The 21,389-nt window shown below is 40.5% G+C and overlaps 1 protein-coding gene across 2 annotated transcripts; it reads left to right on the top strand.

Moving 5' to 3' along the window:
- The first annotated feature begins 811 nt into the window (after positions 1 to 811).
- On the top strand, positions 812 to 20,689 carry ZC3H14 (zinc finger CCCH-type containing 14). Of its 2 annotated transcripts, none has more exons than XM_015865295.3 (17): positions 812 to 915; positions 1,698 to 1,740; positions 3,170 to 3,284; positions 5,761 to 5,801; positions 6,173 to 6,368; positions 6,715 to 7,135; positions 9,099 to 9,259; positions 10,916 to 11,016; positions 12,194 to 12,349; positions 13,638 to 13,712; positions 14,184 to 14,340; positions 15,623 to 15,846; positions 17,229 to 17,349; positions 17,793 to 17,929; positions 18,962 to 19,056; positions 19,681 to 19,787; positions 20,412 to 20,689. In XM_015865295.3, the coding sequence occupies exons 1-17, from the start codon at positions 880 to 882 to the stop codon at positions 20,416 to 20,418; spliced, it is 2,193 nt and encodes a 730-aa protein (XP_015720781.1). In that variant the 5' UTR covers positions 812 to 879; the 3' UTR covers positions 20,419 to 20,689. The 2 variants fall into 2 exon arrangements, with proteins under 2 accessions (XP_015720781.1, XP_015720780.1); XM_015865294.3 differs by having other exon boundaries at positions 817 to 1,451.
- The last annotated feature ends 700 nt before the right edge of the window (positions 20,690 to 21,389 follow it).

The raw sequence follows: 21,389 nt of genomic DNA on the forward strand, positions 1-21,389 counted from the left end.
CAGGCAGCAATGAACTAGAAGCAGTGAGCTTCTGTCATAATACATAAAAGATACTTTTTTGGAACAAAATATTTTTATGAAAAGTAAATTAATTAGTTGATGACATAAATTTAATCCCTATTAGTGTTCTTCAACGTTTTTATTTATTTATTTTATTTTTTTTTTCTCTAGCAATGAAGTAATATAATTTATGTGAAATCTAAACAGAGCTAAATATGTCTCTCAGAGGTCAAAAAGGAACGTTATAATTAAACTAATCTGTTACTCACTGCATCTCACTGTAGCACCAGTACACTTTAAGTATGGTCAGGCCAACAGCTCAGATCATTAGCATTAATTAGCGTAGGCCACCTCTGTGTTATGTTTGGTTTATATTAGGAGCCGTGATGCAGAAAGAGATTAAAACAGCTGTTGCCATTGGGTAAAATAAAGACCAAGCATTATTATTTTTAAAATACACTTTATATGCCAATCTTTCTGTTCCTTGCTGCCCACTGAACAGACACTACTGAAGTGACATGGGACATTGGTGCAGGAGACAAATGGCTTGTTTTCTGTTTGTCTGCCTTCTGTGTCTCCTCTGCGTAGTTCCTGCTCCCTCTGAAAGCAATCACTTGTAGCACTAGCAGATGTCAGAAAGACGTAGGTATATTCTTCAACTCAGGACCAGATCCAGAGAGCCGCGGGGCCGGGCCTTCCTCCGCGGTGGGAGAAATGTGTTGCACAGCAACCCAGCGTCAGACCGAGCCGATCAGCCCAGGCCCGGCGAGGCGGCGCGGAGCGTTCGGTGCGGCCCGGCCCGGCAGGGGGCGCCGCAGGCGGAGGCCGCGCGTTGCCCGGCGCTGCGCTGCACGGCCCGCGGCGCGGTACGGTGCGGCCATGGAGATCGGCACGGAGATCAGCCGCAAGATCCGGGTGAGAGAGAAGCGGCCGGGTCGCTCCCCGTGTGCTCGCGGCCACGGTCCGACCCCAGCCCCCGCTCGCGGGCTTAGGCCCCGCCGGTGCCTGAGGGGCCGGCCTACCTCCGGCCTCCTCTGAAGGCCGGGCCGCCGCGGGCCCGGCACCGCCGGGTTCCCTTCTGTCGGGGGAAGGAGGCGGTGGGACGAACCGGGAGATGCGGGAGGCCTTCGGCCCCGGTGTTCCCCGGGGGCAGGGATGCCAACAGGGAAGTTAGCGTTGTTTTGGGAAGGGGGCTGGGCCCCGCAGCCCGGCGGCCAGCTGTTGCCTCTCCTTCCTCCGGAGCTGCAGGACGAGGCCTGGGCACTGCGGGACGCAGGCCCGGAGCCAGAGGCTGCCCGGAGCGGAGCGGACAGCTTTGGTGCCAGCCCCTGCCCCCAGCGGGAGCCTGTTGTCAGTTGCTTTCGCTATGTGCGGCGTTAGAAGTCCCAGCAGGAATGAATGACCTTCTTAAACCATCCGGGACTTTGGTCTTTGCGCCTTGGGAGCAGAAGGTCTCTGCTTAAAGAAGGGGCTGGGACCTGGTGGTTTTCTGTCAGTGCGGCTGGTGGTTGTTCTCGGTGTTGTGCTGGCAGTTGCTCTGTAACAGCACTTAGATGTGAAGAATAGGAAAAGCAATGTCTGTTATACCACAATGTTCAGATATATAAGGAGGAAAGCCTCAACAAGTGAGGCTCACTCTATTTTGCATTTTAAAGCACGTTGTTCTGTCCCCTAAATGTTGTTTCATTATTTTCTAGGGCGCTATAAAAGGAAAGTTGCAGGAGCTGGGAGCTTATGTCGGTAAGTTTTACCACTTGTTTAGCAATCAACCTTAGGTTTGTTGCTCAGTAGGAAACAAGCAGATGGATAGTGCCATTCTCTGGAGCAGTGTATTTACTTACTGTTAACTGTGTTGTTGTGTGCAGAAACCTCAAGCATGAGTTAAGTTACCTCCAGGCTGAATTACTGCTGGTCTAATATGAAAAAGGAAAAGGCTTCCTTCACAAAATGGGTAGTCTAAGTGTAAGGGGAAACGGTATGTAGACATGAATGAATGAAATAACAAGGGAGGCTGACGGTCTCCCCTTTCAGGGAGATACTTTGGCAGAGGATTTGAAAAAGAAACAAACAAACAGTAAGATGTCTTTTGAAATATTTAAAGAAGGTTATTTGAAGCACAAGAAGAAAGTTTATGTGAAGCAAAATCCTTCCATGTAACATCAGTTACTTATCACCACTCTAAAACACAGCCAGTCTTAGGGATTTTTCTGACAGCATTTGAATTTCAGGTATTAGTCAGAACTAGGAGAAAGAGAAAGGATACTACTATGAGACAGAGTGGGATTGACTGCTTTAGGAGTATGAAAGACCTTGTCAGAAATACATTTTGCATGTTTGTTCTACATAGTTTTCCGTTTGTGCAACATAGTTTTCTTCTTATCAATGGAAATCCTATTAAGAGCTACGTTATGAAATACACGTGAGGAGGATATGTTGGATGTGTGGGAACAGATGTGGGTAATGCAGAATGACTTTTTCCCCTGAATCCATGATGAAGTTGGTGCTGCCCTTTAGAGCATGTTTTCTGTCTTTGTTTTCTACAGCACTGAAGTTGACAGTTAAGCGCAGTGCTCTTTTGGAAGCAGTCTTACAACTGCCTTGCTACTTGTGTTGTTCCTTTGACTACAGATGAAGGAATGGAATTGAGACCATAGTTCAGAGATCCTGTGATTTGCAGAACCAGGCTCCCAGTTTGTAGTTTGACCTTGACTTCATTTTTGTTCCAGTTTAAAATGGGACATTGTATTTACAGAATCAATGTATTTGGATTCTATGAGCTGACTTTCTCAACTCAGCCAGTTCCAGGGAACTGTGTTTAGGTTTTTTTTTTTCATTGTTAAGTCTTTGTCACCACCTCAAGTTGTCTTTTTTGTTAACTGATTTTGCTTTTCTTCTTTTTAACCAACCAACAGTGTTTTGTTGCTATCCTGTCCTTTTTCTGTTTCATTTACTCACTTACCAAATACTTTGGTCTCATCTTAGGCTTATGCTCTTGTGAAATTTGCAATCTTTTATTTCTCATTTGTGGCTGAATGTTGTATTAAACCTCAGATGATGTGGAAGACTCGTTAATTTGCTAACCTAGTAATCTGCCTACAGAGGCCTTGTAGAAAAACATGGGGTTTATGGTTTGTTATACTTTAAAACAATATGTTTCTCTTTTTATTAGATGAAGAGCTTCCTGATTATATTATGGTTATGGTGGCCAATAAGAAGAGTCAGGAGCAGATGACAGAAGACCTTTCACTTTTCCTTGGAAACAATACTGTCAGGTTTACTGTATGGTATGTTTGCAAGTTAATTGTCACTCTTCTTATCAGTAAATTCCTTTCCATAAAAGAAAACTTGAGAATGTAAGCATTTGCTTCTCATTATGTACATTAATCAAAACTTTTTACTTTGCAGCCCTAATAAATAAATCATTTGTAGTTTGTCAGCAGTTAAATGACTGCAGTGATGAATAAATTTCAAAGGTAACTGGAGGGCTTATGATCTTTTTTTTGCCTACAAAAGCAGTCAGATTTTTGAATGAAGTTTTCCATGCTCAAGTAACTGAGCACTGTATCTTGAGTTAAAAAGTAGTTTCCTCAAAGCCCACTTTGAGCATGGGAGTTTTATATACTGCAGCTCATAGAATCATAGAATTGCCCAGGTTGGAAAAGACCTTGGAGATCATCAAGTCCAACCGCAGCCTAACTATAGTACCCTAACTCTAACAACCCTCTGCTAAATCATATCTCTGAGCACCACATCCAAATGGCTCTTAAACACATCCAGGGACAGTGACTCAACCACCTCCCTGGGGAGCCTATTCCAGTGTTTAACAACCCTTTCTGTAAAGAAGTGTTTCCTAAAGTCCAGCCTAAACTTACCTTGGCACAGCTTGAGGCCATTTCCCCTCCTTGTTTCACTTGTCACCAGTGAGAAGAGACCTGCCCCACTCTCACTGTAAGCACCTTTCAGGTACTGGAAGAGGGCGATAAGGTCTCCCCTCACCCTCCTTTTCCCCACACTAAACAGCCCCAGCTCCCTCAGCCTCTCCTCATAGGGTTGATTCTCCAAGCCCTTCACAAGCATGAGATTCTCCAAACCCTTCACGAGAGTTAATTCTTTAGATGTAATCATTTTAAAACAACTTCTTTTATGCTAACAGTGCTTCAGATCGCTGTTGCATGTAGGAATTACAGGACGGATGAGTACTGAATCTAATTCTGTGCACTGTCTGTGACAGGGCTTAGCACCAAATGTTTAGGTATTCCCACCTCTCAGGCTGTTTATTTACTGCCACTACCCAGCTGTACAAAACAAAAAGAGAACCCCAGAATTGCTTTGAAGAGGACAAATGAGCAACAGATGAATGATGAACTTTTTTTTCCTAAAGTCCTGACAGTGGTGAATTAATTTGTTCTATGCTACACGTGAGCTTTAGATATTACAGAATGTTTTCAGCATTTTCTTTTGTGGTATTTGGCAGATACTGCGTTGCTCTAGGGATTTTTTCAGGCTTTCGAAGTTGTGTCTTTTTTGCAGTTAATCTTATGTTCAGGTCTCTAATCCAGCACAGTTTTAAGTTTATGTACTTTGATACATACAGATGGGAGATGTACTGCCTGTTTCCTTCTTCTTATGTTTAAACACAGCAATAGGCAGCAGAAAATGCTTTTTTGGCTTTGTAGGTGAAGAAAATTTTATTGAAAACTAATAAAGACAAAGTAAATTTCAAGAGGAGAAGGAAATCAGGACTTTTCTTGCCTATATTTAGAACTGAATATTAACTATATGTAGATACTGTGTCTCCTGCTTTTTATGATTCCTGTTTAAATTCCACATTCAGTTGAGTATCTGCACTTGTTTATAGATATACTTTCTATTTCAGGGTGCTTTATTAGATGATGAAGTAGGAATTGGTTAAAAGTGTGATAGGAAAGATGAAATGTATGAAGAAGACTGTATGAGGACTAGTGGGGACAGAAGTTATGTAGTATTGTAGTTAGCTTGCTGTGGTTTTGTGTTGTTTTTCTTTTTTTCCTTTCAAAAGCAGCTCAGAATTTATACTTTCTTAAGCAATGAGTGTCTGGTTCGATGAAATACTCAATGAGGCCTTGCTGCTTTTTTTTTTCCCCCTCTGTAACCAGTATTTCTGGGTGATGCAGTAAAAGTTTCACTGCAGTGCTGTGGTAGTGCTGGCAACTCTTGCTGGTTGGCCAGTGCTTTGTACTGTGAACCAGGCATCATGTCATGGAAAGCTGAGGGTCACTGTGAAAACTGATGCACAGTGGTCACACCAGCAGAAGTTGGCTGACAAAACCTATAATGGTGTTCTAGTGAAAAGTCTTACTTATATTTGCATGCAGTTTTGTTTGTCCTGGTTTTCAATACAGTTTTGCTCTTTGACTCCTTTCTGATACTCAGTCTAAATTTTGGAGATGCCTGTGATCAGAATAGGATTCTCTCTAGGTTATATACTTAAGAGTTTTATTTTGCTGTAGTTTTTAATTTTTATTCTTTTTGTAATGCATGTTTGTTTGTTTTTTTTTAAGAGCATTATTTTTTAGCCTTTTGATTTTCTGTATTGCTTCAGAATGGTGCTTCAGAGTTTAGACATTGTCGGTTGGTGGAAAGTGAAGCCTTGTAGAAATAAGATCCTAACTGAAATGGAGGAAGGATAGTTGATTTCTGAATGATTATTTTTCTGAATTCAAGTTCTTTTATTTCTCCTTTTTCTCTTTTGTTTCTTCCTCTCTCCCCCTTCTCTTTCAGGCTCCATGGTGTTTTGGATAAGTTGCGATCTGTAACTACTGGTAAGTAAGAAAATGAGTTTTGAGTGAAACTGAGTTTATCCTCTCAATGTAATGTTGCATGTCTAGTTAGTTTCAAGCGATATTTTACCTGTCTGTTTTGTTTATTTAAATTTCTATGGTTATTTTGGGTCCTTTTAGAAAATGTGGGGCATTTTTTTGTTTGTTTGTTTGTTTGTTTGTTTTTTGTTTGAGATAAAGAATATATTCCCATACCCGACATTTCTTACCAGTGTTTTTAGCTGAAAAAACTTCTAAGGTTGATCTATTTTTATATGAGTGATGTCTCATTTGCTACATTTGTCCAGATAAATTTATTGCAAAATCTATACTGCTCTTCTTTGATATAAAGCTAAAGGTACCTGTCTTTGCAGAGCCATCTGGTACAAAATCTTCAGAACCTAATATCTTTGAGAGCAACCATTCTTCCAGCAAAAGTAGTTCATGTGTGAGTGATGAGAGGAGGCGTGAGGATACCTTGCCATCTCTTGCAGTTTCCAGCACTCGATCTGAAAGAACTGACACCAGAGTTTCAACCAGTTCACAGGAACAAAGAAACACTGCTTCACGGTAAAGCTGCTAATGGCTTATGGACATAGGTTAAGCCTTCTGGGAGTTGTATGACTGTGGTAGTTGTTCTGAAGAATGCAGGTACTTGGAAAGGTTGATGTAGTTTTGGAGAGGAAGGCATTTCTATAATTTGTTAAATAAAAAAGCATTTAATCAGGAGTTGTATTAAATTTCTTTCAGCAATAGATGTGCTTAGATTCATTAATAAAAATGGTGATGGTTGTGGTAGGTTTGTAGAAGAAGTAATACCTTCATGAATCTTCCCATCTGGCTTTGTTTTATAGAGCCAGAATTTTCCAGTAATTTGTTTGCAGAGTTAATGTTTGACAATTTCTTGTTTTATCAGGCAATCTTGTGAAGATGGTTCTGCCTCCCGCTTAATGTCTACAGTCAAGCCTTTGAGGGAATTGTCACCTTCTGAAGCTGTAATTGACATTAAACCCGAACCAGATGATCTAATTGATGAGGACCTGAACTTTGTACAGGAGAATCCTTTGTCACGGAAGAAACCTATTGTGACTGTAACATACGGTTCTTCTCGACCTACTGCTGAAATCTACCGACCACCAGCTAGCAGGAGTGCAGATGGCAGCTTACAGGTGCACAGATTGCCACAGCAAGGCAACATGCAGGGGAGCCGGCAGCTAGATGCACAAAGCTGCAGGTCTTTGGAAACAGTTCAGCTGTGCAATCCAGAAGCATTTGGCAGCTTAGCAGAGAGTTACAGACCCACCTCCAAACTCAGTGCCGATAAAGTAGGCAGTGAGGTTAGTATGGTCATTGACCATGACTGTTGCTTTATCTCACACTTTCTAGGAGCCTGAATTTCTATGTGTGCTTTCACTGAAATCTTCACCTTGGAAAAATCAGAGGACTAATGTTACTTGTATGAGTGGGTTTGAGATTTTGTTCTTTGGGTCCGCTGCTAGGTAGGTGTTGTGGAGTTCAACGTCAGCACATCACAGGATGCTGTGTAGCTGAATTAATTAGCTTGTACATCTTGATGCTATTTTGAGCTGAATTAATGTGTTAGCATATTGCTATGATGAATGTGATATTTTTAGCTGTAGATTAGAGGGGATTAGCACGGTGTTTTTAAGTGCTGTGTAAATCTACAGCAAATATGTTTTTAGGGTAAGATTTGTTTCTAACTACACCATGTATGTGTTAGGTACACATTAGTTTCTAAGGCTCAAATACGTTTCTTATTTGGATCATTGTTTACTGTTTAGAGCCATGGCATTTAAGCACTTCTTGTGGTAGGTTTTGTACAAACGTGAACTAAGAGATGGTTGCTACATTACTAACTTGGGAAGCCAGACTAACCCAGGCAGAGTTAGTCCCAGCTGACAGTTTTAAGGCTATCCACTAAGAGATCTCTGTGAGTGGAATGGAGATTGTTATGGCTGATGTTGTAAGCAGAAGTTTTACTTACACTGTATTGCATCTCATCTGTGTTTCCCATTGTGCATCTAATTTTCTATATTTGCTGCAGCTTAAGTGATTTTTGTAAATGGGCAGTGATTTTTGTTTGGAAATGTAGAAAGCTTTGTAGGGATGTTTGCTGATGTCTTCAGGTTTTTAAAGTGGGAAGTGACAATTAAAATGTAGGGATTTGTATAAGGCTGCACATAAACTGTTGACAGCTGAGTCACAGCTCTTCTTGGTCGTATGAGGAGAAAATCTTAGCACATTTCTTATTCATCATAATGAATAATTTCATTAGTAATCTCCAGGAGAGTGCTATTTCAGTGGTGTTAATTAGAACTGTGGGCCTTTGCTGTTCTGTGCTGCATCCTTAGGGAAGTCTTTGTGGTTTGGAAAATCTTTGCTTTAAAAAGTAATTTACTTGGGAATTGGTTTGTGTTGTTCGTTGTGTTTTTAATTGCGTATGTCTTATGTGTTGGTGTAGTCCACGTACACTCCTAGCAGCGCCTCATTTCTGCTCTTGTGCAGTTCAATGCTGAGTGGTGGTTCCTATTGGAAGTACTGATGCGTATTGCTTCTCCAGTGCTTTTCTACAGGCTAGCACTTAAATGTCACTACCGTGTGCACTGTGGTTGTCAGAAAAAGCATCTTGTACTTCCTAAGCTCCACCAAACTGACTCTGTGAAGCTGCTAGCATCCTTAGATTGGATGTTAGGGGGAAGTTCTTTGCTAGGAGAGTAGTGAGGTCCTGGAACAGGCTGCCTTGGGAGGTTGTGGATGCCCCGTCCCTGGAGGTGTTCAAGGCCAGGCTGGATGGGGCCCTGGGCAACCTGATGTGGAAGTTTGGTGGCCCTGCCAGGCAGAGGGGTTGGAGCTTCATGATCCTTGAGGTCCCTTCCAACCCAGGTCATTCTATGATCTTTTAGAACATGACAGATAGCTAAAATTTAATCTTTATATTGATCTAAGAATTAAACTTTCTGCATGGGAGAAAGTAGTTCTCAGTTATTTCTCTTTTCTCTATAACAGTCTCAATGGGTGCTCCCTGAAAGGCATTGTGTGTTGCTTTGAAAAACCCTGTCACGTTTTTATTGAGATACTTCAGTGTAAATGTATCTGATATTCATGTTTTCTATTATTGTCATTTACTTCTGCACATGGTGACTTAGTCTTAGATTCATGCAATTTGAATGCAACTTCCCCATCTTCTGGTTGTAAGTAGAATAGCAATATTTATTTTGCTTGCTTATTAATGTGTGTGTTACACTGAATGAATTGTTTTGGCTGCTTTGTTTGCTGCAGGAAGAAGGCTCCAGGAAGAGAAGGTTACCCATTGTAAGCTCAGTAGTCAAAGTTAAAAAGTTCTGTAATGATGGTGAAGAAGAGGAGGAGGAGGAGGATTATGGGCTGCGGACAGGAAGCATCTCCAGCAGCGTGTCTGTACCTGCAAAGCCAGAAAGAAGGTACTTAAGATGACAGTGATTCTATGCAGGTTCCCGAATAAACTTAATGAACAAAAAACAATTTGTAAGTAGACACTGGTGAAAGCTGTTTGCAGTTCTGAAAACTGCCAGAAAAAAATCAGCAGGCCATTCCTACATTTTGTACTGCCTCACGCTTCATTGAGTGAGCTGCCTGTTTATTGCAGTGCTTTTTCCAGTGTATCTTCAAACCAGTTGTCATTAATTGGACAAAGCTAATTCTCTCTTTGACACTGCACCTGCTGACATCGTTCCCATCTCTGTTACTTTAGAACAGAAACTAATGGATATATTTTTCAAATGAAATTTGTCTCTTTATGTTGCTCTGTTTTTTAAGATTATTCATAGAATCATAGAATTACCCAGGTTGAAAAAGACCTCAAGGATCATCAAGTCCCAACCACAGCCTAACCATAGTACCCTAACTCTAACAACCCTCTGCTAAATCATATCTCTGAGCACCACATCCAAACGGCTCTTAAACACATCCAGGGACAGTGACTCAACCTGGGGAGCCTGTTCCAGTGTTTAACAACCTTTTCTGTAAAGAAGTGTTTCCTAATGTCCAGCCTAAACTTACCTTGGCACAACTAGAGGCCATTTCCCCTTGTCCTGTCACTTGTCACCAGTGAGAAGAGACTTGCCCCGCTCTCACTGTAAGCACCCTTCAAATACTGGAAGAGACCATGTCTCTTTTGTACTGAGGTGCCCAAAACTGAACACAGTACTCGAGGTGAGGCCTCACCAATGCCAAGTACAGGGGCAGGATGACTTCCCTGGTCCTGCTCACCACACCATTCCTGATACAAGCCAGGATGCCATTGGCCTTCTTGGCCACCTGGATACACTGCTGGCTCATGTTCAGCCAACTGTCTATCAGCGCAACAAGGTCCCTTTCTATCAGGCAGCTTTCCAGCCACACCTCCCCAAGCCTGTAGGGTGGCCTGGGTTGTTGTGACCAAAATGCAGGACCAGACACTTGGTCTGAATATTTTGACTTTTCAGAAGATTTAAGACCTCCCCATTATGTATGAGTGTCAGCTGTTAGCCAAGGTCCGTCAGCAGTTTGTGTCTGACTTCCAGCAGTGAGAGGAAAAGCATTTAAACTATGGACCAGATAGTTCTGCAGTGCTAGCTTGTATATGATTTACTTTAAGCTGAATTTATCTTCAGCACCACAGCATGCCTGATTTAAACTTTAAAGTTTGAAGAGAAAAGAAAGATTTTTTTTTTTTTTACAACTAATACAGTTTTGACATAATCAGCCTTCATCTGGATCTTAGTGCCTGAGGCAGCTGCATAATTAATGCCAAAGCACACATGGTAACAGGAATGTGAGGGGCAGAGGTGGGTGGACAGGAATGACCGAATTTGAGCATTTCAGAAGCAGAATAGTTTTGCAGCTGTGGAAGACGAGAGGTAAAATCATGCCTCTGGACTTCACTTTTATGAGCACTTTATGGATTGTGATTCATTCAGGGAGTAGCTTAACAGGTTGAAAACAAAGTGAGTTTTTAGGTGATGATTTCTATCTGTATTATGTTTATGTTAACACTTGTTAATGTGTTAAAATATATGTGTTTAGCATGAATGTGTTGCAATCCATTTACAATTAATTGCTTTTTTCATCTCACTTAGACCTTCGCTGCCACCTTCAAAACAGGCCAATAAGAATTTAATACTGAAAGCAATTTCTGAAGCACAGGAATCAGTTACAAAAACAACAAATTATTCTGCAGGTAAGTAGTATTACTTTATGTTTATGCCATGCTATAGTATTTGCAAGCCCTGTTCTACGTATGCAGTCTGAACATAGCACTTAGAGATAAAATAGTGTTGAATGGTGGATGTCATTTATACATAAGGGATTTTCCATGTCCCGTGTACATTACAGTAATAATCATCAGTGATGAGTTATGAAAGCATACGCAGGGGAAGAAAGAGGTATTTAAAATCTATTAGTGAACACAGTAAGGCTGTGAAGTATATAGAGGCCAAACCATAGAATCATGGAATGGTTTGAATTAGAAGAGACCTTAAAAAGACATCTGTTTCCAGCCCCACCCCCATGGTCAGAGTTGCCATCTGCCAGATCAGGCTGCCCAGGGTGCCACCCAACTTGCATCTGAATGCCTTCAAATCACAGTATACTGGATATAAGTAATCAAGATGCAGAATTACAAGGAACATAGTGTTTGGTATATGAACTTATATTCTCTATAAGTAGTGAGGCTGGAACTTAAGTTTAGATACTGAGATGCTCTTGGTACAGCAAATCAGCAGTTGCCTGTGTGTTGGCATTCAGTTTTCCTAGCTATGAAAGACTGATGAGGGGCAAATCTAGCTGTTGCCTGTGTGCTGTCATTTCATTGGATGTTAATAAATCCAGGTCTGTCAGCACAAAGCATTGCATGTTGGCAGGGAAGGAGCGTTCATTAACTGTCTGAACCATTACTTTTATTCTACCTGGAGCAAGACTGATGGCTATCCAAAATTTCTTGCCTGCTCTCTCGTAGAACCTGTAAACTAACTGCAAGAATCACATATCTTCCTTTTATGTTAATGTATTTACAAAATGGTCATTGGGAACCTGTTTCTTGCTTTCTAGTAGTTGCTGGTATTTTTGGTGTTGTGTGGGTGCTGATAACTTGATCTAAAGGCATGAGATGTGCTTGACTCCTTTGTTAGAAGGTTTTTCCTTACAAATAGATGTTCTGTGATACAACTCATTGAGTGTTCTGTGCGCATCCATGAGTGTGCATTTCTCAATGAGATTCATACAGGTAGCTAAAGATCCTCTTTATTTAAACAGATGGTTGAGGTTTGTGTGTAATTTATTAAAGTTATTTTAGCTTCATATGTAAAAGTAATGCTTGGATTAGATTTAAATGTTTACTGTTGTTTCTGCATTTGAAGTTCCACAGAAACAGACGGTTCCAGTTGCACCGAGAACTCGAATTAGCCCAGAGGAACCTCACTTAGAAGTAATCCATCTGCAAAGCAGACTCCCTGCTCTGTGTTCTCAGCTTCAAGTAGAAGAACCAAAGGAGCAGACAGTTGAAGGAATTCAAGGTCATCTGATAATATTCTTTAATAATTTATACCAGAGAATGTCATTTTACAGCAGGCCGAGAAGAGAAAAAGAAGTGTTTAATTTTTAAGTCATCCTTAAGAGCTGCATGTGAAAATGACCTGAAAACCAAGAAGCTTTTAGAAGCATTGCTGCAGAGTACAGCCATACACTGATAACATTAGATGAGTTAATCAGCAGACAAAGGGTGAAATAGCATTCTGGCCTATCATGGAAGAATGATTTTGCATAAACAAATGCAATAAGTGAATTTATCCCTGTATATTTGGATGAATTCTTTGCATTTTTTTCCTTGATATCTTGTAGGAGTGATGCTATCATAAAGCTTACGTGAGAGTTAAGATAATGTACATTTGAAACACTTTTGTAGCATATTACAGATTCTTTCCAATGTGTTTTCATCACACAACTAATTGTAAAGTTTTAATTTGTTGCATTAGTGTTGGATATCAGAGTAGTTGTAGCTACAAACAATAAGCTTTACTTTTGCTTCTGGTAGGAAACTCTTTAAGGGAAAATGTTATAGTGTCTGATGGTAATCAGACTGTATTTTCAGCATGAAAGAATATATGTCTTACAAGGAATTATGGAAGGAAGGTGGTAGAAAAATGCTCCTGTGAGAAATCAGTTTACTGTTAAAACCACGGCACTATCTCAGCTTGCTGAGCAAAATTTGGTTTAAGGTCTTTGTTACATCAGCTCATTGTCATTGTTAAGGATTGGTGAACATTCCTTATGGCAACAAAAGGATTCCAACAAAATAGTTGGAATTGTGTCTGTAAAATAACTTGAGAAAAACATTTCTCAGTTTCTGAATTGATGTAGAGAAAATGTTTATGTGAAGTTATGGCTCTTTTCCAACTGAAATGGAAATGACATCTTTCTTAAGAAACAGAAAGCAAAGTAGTTTTTCTCAAGCTGTCAGTCAAATATGGAGTGTTGCTGTTTGTTTCCCCTCTTTTTAAGAAGAATGTGATCTGTTGTAGTTGGCTGCTGTCACGGCTCTGAGTGTTCTCTGAATAGTTATCACCCCCAGACAGCTGTGCTGTCTGCCTGGAGAAAACTTGTTTCTGAAGCAAAGAAGAAAGGGGTTCTTAATGAGGATGGGCTTCAAGTTGTGGAGCAGGTTATGATCTATGAGAGTATGCTTCAGTTCTACAGCTTCATTGTTAAAGCTTCATTTAAAGTTTCATGAATTAGTCTGTAGTTGCATTGTGACATATAGTAAATCACACTCCTGATTCTTGTTTCTTTGTTTCTTTGTTTTAGGAGCAGAACAAAAGGAGCTCTCTTCTCGGCTGCAGGTGGATCCTGTCACTGAGGATACGTTGCAAGTAACTCAAGGTTAAGTCTCATGATCTTTTATTCCTAACAAAAAATTGCTCATTCTTAAATTAAACATTACTGATTGTGAATACTAAAAGAAAATTTCCATTTTTTTTTTTTTTGGTCAATTTCTAGTGTTTTCTACTTCCCATATGTCTCAGGAGAAAAACTGTTACATCAGTAGGTGCTCAGAGCCTGAGAGATTCTGTGTGTGTTTCCTTCAGTGCTGTTTCAGTACAGCATTATTACATTCCAGTGCAAGGTTTTTATGTGCAAGTCTGATATCGTCAGTGGTTCCCCTTGGTCTGTGTGGAAAAAGCAAAAGTAAAAATGTTTCCTGTAAGCTACTAGACAAAAGAAATGTAATTTGTTGGCCATATAATTGGATTTTTATTAGATATGGTGAAAGTTAAGAGTGCAATTACATGATTATTTTTGTGTTTGGTTTAGAGGTTTTTTTTTGGTATGTAATTTTTCCTCCCAAATCAGATTACTACGATGGAGAATCGATGGTCCATACCGATACGAGGTCATTCATCCTGAAGAAGCCCAAACTGTCTGAGGAAATAGCACCACAGAATCAGCAACTGGGGAAGAGGGCCACTGAGGCAATGCGAGTTCTCTCGGGACGTCTGATACAGACGCGGTAAGAAGTAATTTCTTACTAAGTCAGAATGTGTGTTTGTGAATTAAATGGAATTGTTCAGCCATTCTGTTGTTTGTATGTTCAGCCAAGATATGTGTGGTTGTGAAAAATGAACTAATGTTCAACATTGCTGTGGGACAGAAGGCAGATCCTGTTTCACCTTCTTCTGTGTTTCTTATGAGATGCCTTTTAATGCAATCTTGAGTAAGAACAGCCTTGCTCGAGCTGTCAGTGTTGGAAGGAAAACAGCACATTCTTCATGTTTCTCAGTACTGCAAGTCAACACACAGTGTTTGGGACAAGTGATTTAACTCATCTTGTGAGTGTGGCCAGGAGTTTAAATGTGGTAAGACCAAAAGACCGGCAGACCAATAAGACCAAAAGACCAACAGGTGTTGGTAAGACTAAAACCAACAGTGAATGAGCAAATCACAAAGGAAAGTCTTTCAGAGTAGTTGACACAGTTCACAGTTGACAGCTGTGATATTGTGCTACAACAGGAGAGAGGCAGTAAACAGAACTGTTTCTGACTAATTAAGAGTTCTGGCTAGTCATGCTGTTAGCACTGTTTTTCTCTCTTTTTTAGAGCATTCTTCACTGTAGTTGCTTTTAACCCAATTTTGTAGAAAAACAAAGGTCATACCGTCACTTTTTGTCAAAGAGGAGAGCTCCATAGTGAGATACCAAATATTTACAGTCACGTTGGTTTAGTTAAGCCCTCAGATGAAATGGATGGGACAGTGGAAGAGTGGAGAAAACATGTGTGCATCTCCTGCTTTTATACTCTTCTGTCCCCTTTGAGTGTTGTCATTTACAGGATCCAAGGCTACCTTGATCTTTTGATAAGGTTGAGCATTGAAGTTCTTAGTGCATAAAGCTTTTACTTAACTTTCTCATAATGTGCTGTTTGGTTGTTATGAGGAGATTGTGATTACAAGAATGTTATTTACCTTCACTTTATTCATCTCAAAACAAAACGCCCTGAAACAGTAATTGCTTTCCTGTGTCTGTGTTTGTCAATGGTGTTCAGATCTGCAGCAAAACTTGAGTGTACCCATTGGTTCTTTGCTGGATGCTGCTGTAAGCTACATTACTTACTGGTGTTTAAGAGATGCCAGAAGGCAGTTATGAGTAATTGATGTTAATTATTGTTAGTCTTAAAAGAAAGTGTGATGCTATGTCATTCTCTGGCTTGTAGTACTACTGGTACTAAGGCAGCTCACATTTTGACTTGAGAGACTTGAGTAAGACTCTATTTTTACTACCTTTCTTTGTTTTATAGAGACCAGATTGTACAGCCAGAGAAACCTGCTAGTCCCAAGTTCATCGTGACGCTGGATGGTGTGCCCAGCCCCCCAGGATACCTCTCAGACCAAGAAGAGGAAGACATGTATATAACCGAAGGATTAAAGCCAGTTACCCAAAATATATGTCCAGGCAAAGGATTAAAAGGCCTTCGAGCACAGCAGATGCAGATTGTAACCCGGCAGCTAGACAATTGTGATGGTAATTACTCTTGCCAACAGGATCTAATACTAATGTGGTGGTTTGATTGCAGGCTGAACTCCTGGACATTATCATTCTCCACAAATCAAAGTGATGGTATTTATCTTTCCCACAAGAACATCCTTGAGGCTAATGAAAGGTGATAGTTCAGTGGGTTTGTATGTTTGGAGGCCTTTATCTTGATAAAGGGGAGCAATACCACTCCTAAGTAATTCTCCATGCAGCTCAGTGCTGGTGTTTTTTGTTTGTTCGTTTGAAGATATAGTTTGTCTTTGTTAGCAGAAATCTGGAGTTCAGCAGACAGCAACAAAGATGATGAAGGGCCTGAAGCATCCAGGACTAGAGGGAATGGTTTCAAACTGCAGCAGGAGAGATTCAGGCTGGACATCAGGAAACATTACTTCTCAGAAAGGGTGGTCAGGCACTAGAATGGACTGCACAGGGAGGTGGTGGAGTCACCGACCCTTGGGGTGTTCGAGGAGCTATTGGATGTTGTGTTGGGGGACATGGTTTAGTGGGAGCTATTGGTAATGGGTGAACGGTTGGACTGGATGATCTTTTAGGTCTTTTCCAACCTTGGTGATTCTATGATCTCTTGTATGAGGGAAAGCTGGGTAACCTGGGTCTGTCCAGCCTGGGGAAAAGAAAACTGAGGGGGGAATCTGATAAATGCTCATCATTATCTAATGGGAGGTGGGAGGCAAATGGATGAGACGAGGCTCTTCTGGGTGGTTTGTAGCGATAGGACTAGGAGTTATGGCTGAAAACTTGAACATAGGAAGTTCCATACTAACTTGGAAGGACTTCTACGTGGTAAGGGTGATGGAGCAGTGGAACATCTCTGGATCTCTTCTCTGTAGATATTCAGGACCCACCTGGACACCTACCTGTGTGATCTATGGTAGGGCACCTGCTTCAGCAGAGGGATTGGACTCGGTGGACTTTTGAGGTCCCTTCCAACCCCCACAATTCTGTGATTCATTGGTGTCCTTTTGCTGGCACAGAGAAAGACATATTAGAGTACCACCCTTAGAAATGTGTGCTTTTACTAGTGTAGCCTCTTTAATGCTCCTGACTAAAGCTTTGTGGTACAGGTAGTATTTTGGGTACAGGTATATATCTGTTAGGGATTCTTAATTGGTAAATGAGGTTAGTCTGAAGTCCTATACTAATAAATTCTATTTGTAAAAATATACACATTTTTACTGTTGTTACTTTCTTGTTAGTAAAGGCTTGTCATCAGTTGAGCTGGGGGGGAGGGGGAGGACATGAAAGAAAATATTTTGAATTTCAGTTATGCTATACTATACAAGTCAAAATGTGTATGGAACCAAAAGATCCAAGATCTATTTATGTGTTTGTTTCTTTGTTTTCCTTCTTAGTGGAAATGGAACAGTTGAATATGTTACAGAAACAGGAGAAGGTGCTTGAGCGCTGCAAGTACTGGCCTGCTTGCAAAAATGGAGATGAATGTGTGTACCATCACCCCACACAGCCTTGCAAGTGAGTAGTACAAAGCTCGTCTGCCTGAAATCCTGTCATTATTTTTACTTCAGTGCTCCAAATTTCCCTTCTGTGGTGCTTGTTATCCCAAGGCAGCATGTCTATTGTGGTAGTGATGGAACTAGGCAGTGGGATCTCACAGTGCTTTTCAGTATGTTAAGGTAACATTAAATGGTTCTGCTGTCTGTTTCTACCTTTGCTGTCTCTCTTTGATACTCTGTCCAGCTGTACTTTGTTGACTGTACAATGGGGGAAATGAATGCAGATGAGTTATATATAGTTTGCACACTGTGTCTGCAGGCCTGGCTTTGGAAGTAACTACTGTACATGTGCAGACCCTGCTGCAGTTCTAGGCGCTGTGTGATAGTTTGGCTTTCACGTGCAACAGCTGCTTGGGGATTTGGCTCTGATATGAGCTTACATCTTCTTTTCTTTTTATTCAGAGTTTTTCCCAACTGTAAGTTTGCTGATAAGTGCTTGTTCATCCATCCAAACTGTAAATACGATGCAAAATGCACTAAGCCGGACTGCCCTTACACTCATGCCAGTCGACGGAACCCCCTTCCACCTCCTAAACCAGGTGAGCTCCTTTTGTTTTCTGAGCCTTAAATGAAGGGAAGGTGGTGTAGTAGGAGCTGAAAATGTCATTGATGAAAAAAAATATATATTTTTGCTTGATGTGACTTAATTTTCTTTGACATCTTAATGTTAGAGAACAATAATAATCCAGTATTATGACAAAACCTTGGTTTGCTATCAAAAAAATCCCGGAATGCTGTTCCTTATGAGTCCATGTGAAATCTCTATGCAAGGCCAGAGTGGTACTTTGTGCATGGAGCTCCATCTGCTGGAGGAATTAGTCAGCATTGCAGTTCTCAAATGTGTTCTCAATTGACGTTACAAAGAGCTTGTAACACTAATTGTAAACAGAAGGGATGGGATATGTGAGTTGTTTGCTTTGTTATTTTTTGTAGGAATTTGCTTTTTGTAGTGAAAAGATGATGTTCAGGGGGTGAGATTTCCTTACGAAAAAAACTGCTGTATTTGAAGCATTAATGGTATTGCTAAGCCTAAGCTGGTGTTCCTTGAGCAGTGCTAAGGCAGACGGCCTCTGCACCACTGAAGTCATGAACTTCTTTAGGACGTGTCTTTGCCCTTGGTCATAGTAGGATGCTGCTTTGTTACTTTACCAGCAGACACGGTACAATGTGCTGCTCTCCTGTATCATTTCCAGCAGCTCCAGTGTGTTCCTGGAGAGCAGCGCACTGCCTGTGCATTTCATTTCTATTGACTTACACTCTCAGGGGCTTTCTGCTCTAAATGCAGCACATGAAGTTTTCTGCCTACCAGGTTCACTGCTGAATTTGTTGGAAGCGTTACCATGACGCTTCTGCTGTGAAATGGAGAACTGCGGCTAATGATCACCTGATAGTCTTGTACTGCAGGCTGAAATCCACCTAGCACATTGTGATGGGTTTCCTGTATTCCTTGCAGAACTTTGGTCTATTATAAAATGTAATTTCTTCTGCGAGGATTGATACATTTGTGTGGAATTACATTTAAAAAAGCGATTTGTTCTGATGGATGTCATTTACCTGTTCTTTTTTATTAGCACCGCTTCCCACACAGCCTGTATCCTCCAGCAGCCTGCTGTGCAAGTTTTTTCCTGCTTGTAAGAAAATGGAATGTCCCTTTTACCACCCAAAAGTAAGAACTGTTTCCTGCGCCTTTGCTTCTTTTCTACAGAGGACTTGAACTATGTTGCTTTCAGTCAGGAATTGTTGTTAACATTTCCTAATTAATTTTTGCTTTCACTTTTCACGTTTTAACTTTAGCCCAGAACCTGAACCAGAACATTTAATGATTTAAACAATCTGGAAGGAATTTATTTCAGACTCCTGAGTTCTCCTCTGGGTGTGCTGCAAAGACTATTGAACAACTGACCAGTTACCAGAGTACATCCATGTAACCTATATTAGATTTTATAACTGAAGAGCCTTTACACTTGAGAATTGTGCCTATATGTAGTTTCACACCAGGAAGCTCAGGGCTTTTTCAAGCTCTAATGATGCTGAAACACACACTTGAAGTGAATGAGCTTCCACCTGTCAGTTCAGCAGTGGCTTTGGAGCATTTAACTCACAGTTAATATTTACAAAAGAGAATGCCCTTCTGCTGTGGGTTGAACTGACAGCACTCATCTAGGAGGCCATTAGCTGAATGATCTGAGAGTTTGTACAGTAATACAGATTTGCACGTAACTCTCAAGGTGAGTTTGTTTGGAAGGTAAAAAGCCAACTTTAGCCTGTGCTAAAATGCTTTCCTTTTTAGCATTGCAGGTTTAACACCCAGTGTACAAGGCCAGACTGCACATTTTACCATCCAACGATTGCTGTCCCTCCTCGTCATGCCTTGAAATGGACTCGAACCCAAACCAGGTGATTTTCTAGGGTGTTTTTTTTCCCCTGATAACTGTACTGAAGTCACAAATGCAGCTTTACTCATGTGAGGGGTGAAGTGTCTGTGATAACAGCCAAGATTCTTTGAAGAAAGACAGCTGTTAGAGGTATCTATATTGAAGAGAACTCCATACTGTCTGGTCTTAGTACCATAAACATTTGTTGATGTGATGGAATGCTATAATGCAAGTGCCCTACAGTTAGAATGTGAAACAGCTGCTGAAATCCTGTCCTAAAAGTGTTGGATTTTCAGCTTTATTCAACTAAAAGTTGGTAAACACAACATCAGTTGCTCTTTATCACTCTTTTATTTTCTTACTAAGCTGTCATTTCCACAGAATGTTCAGATCTGAGTGTTTGTGAACTGGGCAGTTCTGTGTTCAGGCCAGGAGACTCTGTGGTGGAGCAGCTCCAGCTGTCCCAGCGCCCCAGTCACTGGCCTCTCTTAATGATACTCAAATTGCCTGAGCATCATATTCTATCTCATCTCATAAAAAAAAAAAACCAACCAACCAACCTCTCAATTGCTATGAAGGTAGGAAATGATCTTTCTAAAAGGGTAGGATTTTTACTTACATGGATTGTTTCTCTCTTTCCTCTCAGTGAATGATGGTGATATAAATGGGGACTGAGCTTTGCCTCCTTTGTATAGGAGCAGAAAGGACAGCTAACCACCAGGGCACGGGATGGTAGAAGAATTCATACATTTGGAACTTTTAATATACATTGTTTTCATAAAACAAAGTTGTTGCATACTTGAAATGTCTCTAATTTTCCAAGTTTGTAAGCTTGAGCAATTTTACATTTGTTTTTTTTACACGGTAAGAAGATGTCTGTGTAAGAAACGTTTACTTTAAATTCCATTAAAAACTTTCAAAGCACGTTTTGTGTTCTGTTTGAGTCCTGTTGCTTAAGATGAGCCGTGTTGAAGTATGTCGTTATTAGGAAGTTTAATCCGCTATTAAGATTATGCCAAAAGTGAGAATTCCCAGTGGGTGACCATAAATCCTCTCATGGGTATCAGAATGATGGACCATGGGGAGCAGTAACAGGAATGCACTTTTTTATTCAAGGTTTCGGACCTGTAGGGGAGCTACATCTTCACAAAAATATACAAAAGAATTTCCTTTTTACAAATATTTACATCTGATATCAGAAAACAATGTCAGCTACATATTATATTGTAAAATCATATTCGACAAATAAATACCGCCTTGGATTGGGAAACACAGCGCTCCGGGATATTCGTCTGGGGTGTTTTAAATGTGAATTAAAGTAGTCGAGGTTCATAATCAAATTTAAAAAAATCTTAATGCAAAAAATCTGATGTTTAATTTATATATATACTTTATATATATATATATATTATATATATATGCTTTAAATAAACGTACAACATCGTTACAGGAAATAGATGTTGGTGGTGGAAGCCAACATGGAGTACACTTAAACCCATGACCCTTATGACAGTAATACATGACCATACCTTTGGACTAGATCAAAATACTGGTGGGTGGTTGTTTGTTTTTTTGGTTAAAGCAAAAGGGATTATCGGACACACTCCATAATGAAACACAACAA

The sequence above is a fragment of the Coturnix japonica genome, chromosome 5, assembly GCF_054131305.1.
Source record: "Coturnix japonica strain WE chromosome 5, WE-NBRP24, whole genome shotgun sequence".
Lineage (NCBI taxonomy): Eukaryota > Metazoa > Chordata > Aves > Galliformes > Phasianidae > Coturnix > Coturnix japonica.